Source organism: Plasmodium reichenowi, chromosome 14 (assembly GCF_001601855.1).
Source record: "Plasmodium reichenowi strain SY57 chromosome 14, whole genome shotgun sequence".
NCBI classification, from domain to species: domain Eukaryota; phylum Apicomplexa; class Aconoidasida; order Haemosporida; family Plasmodiidae; genus Plasmodium; species Plasmodium reichenowi.
Genome location: NC_033659.1, coordinates 2,919,305 through 2,920,825, shown reverse-complemented (window position 1 = coordinate 2,920,825; position 1,521 = coordinate 2,919,305). Strand labels below are relative to the sequence as shown.

The following is a 1,521-nucleotide window of genomic DNA, read 5'->3' as shown; positions in this document are numbered from 1 at the left end:
TATGTTTAAATAAATTTTTTTTTTTTTTTTTTTTTTTTTTTTTTTTGTTATATCTTGTTTTATTTAATTAGAGCAACTCTAAAGCAAAAGAAGAAGAAGAAATAAAGAGATTAGAAGAACAAGACAAGAAAATAGATATGAGAAATGTTGATGAAGTTATTAACAAGACAGACGATAAATTAAAACAATGTGCAATGAAAGCTTTTTATAATACCGAAATAAATGAGAAACAAAATCCAGATATTAAAAAAGAATATGACATAATGCAAAAAATTGAAAAAACCTTTGATGAAATTGAAGATGATAATTATCCAGAAGATAAATTAACTATAACAAATATTTATGAAAAAATTAAAACAATGAAAATCGATAACAAACCAAAAAAAAATCCTTTTACAGATACGGCAAAGTCACTGCTAAAGGTAAAAATTAAATAAAATAAAAATAAAAATTAATAATATATGTAATAATATATTTTTTTTTACAGTATAAAGGATTGCTACACATGCCCTTTGAAAAAGGACCACTGCTAAATAATAATACGTAATAAAAAAAAAAAAAAAAAAAAATATATATATATATATATATATATATATATATATTTATATATATAAATACATTTATATGTTTGTTCATATTTTTATTGTGTCTTATATCCAATTTATATATTTTTACATATAAACACATATTATCTATATATATATTTTTTTTAGTTTTGATTGGAGAGAATCTCTGGAATATATAGAATTGAATATACCAATATATGATGGTAAATCAAATAATACACACACACATATATATTTATATATATATATATATATATATTTCATTAAATAGAAATATATTATTTTATTTTATTTTATTTTACTTTATTTTTATAAAGAAACCAGTTGTGAAGATATATCTTTTAATTTCAAAAATGATTATATAAAGCTTGAAATAAACAAGGGCAACACAAAAGAAATATTACTAGATAACATGGTACGCATTATAAGAAAAAAGAAAAAAAAAAGTATAATTCGTAATTAATGCATATATGTATAATTTATTCAACATATATATATTTTTTTTTCTTATTTCCTTTTAGCTGTGCGGAAAAATAAGTTATCCAGATGCCTACTGGGTTATAAGCAATGAATATAAAGAAAATAAAAAATACATAAATTTGATTATACCTAAATTAAGTGGTTATTATTATATATGGGAAAAGCTTTTACAAGACGGAAAAGAAACATGACAAATATAAAATATAAAATATATTATATATATATATATATGTATATTTCCTTTTTATTAGTTTTAATTTTTTTTTTTTCTTATATAAATAAATTTTGATTTTTTTCTTTTTTAAATTTTTATGTGATCATAAATTAGTCTAATATTATATTTTTTTAAGAATCATAAAATAATATATATATATATATATATATAACAAATAAAAAGGAAAAATAAAGTGGTATAAAAAATTGTAGTCACAAAAAAATAAAATAAATTAACAAACAAATAAACAAGGATATAAAC

The 1,521-nt window shown here is 17.8% G+C and overlaps 1 protein-coding gene across 1 annotated transcript in view; it reads left to right on the top strand.

Annotated features, from left to right (window-relative positions):
* The window catches only part of PRSY57_1472000 (hypothetical protein), a gene marked incomplete at both ends in the record, with an annotated part of 2,448 nt that extends 1,211 nt beyond the window's left edge, over positions 1-1,237 (top strand). Inside the window, 5 exons of the mRNA XM_020115383.1 lie at positions 72-422; positions 488-543; positions 714-769; positions 884-981; positions 1,088-1,237. Of these exons, the coding sequence (XP_019970040.1) occupies positions 72-422; positions 488-543; positions 714-769; positions 884-981; positions 1,088-1,237 (711 nt within the window). The remainder of the gene's footprint in view (positions 1-71; positions 423-487; positions 544-713; positions 770-883; positions 982-1,087) is intronic.
* Positions 1,238-1,521: the final 284 nt, after the last annotated feature.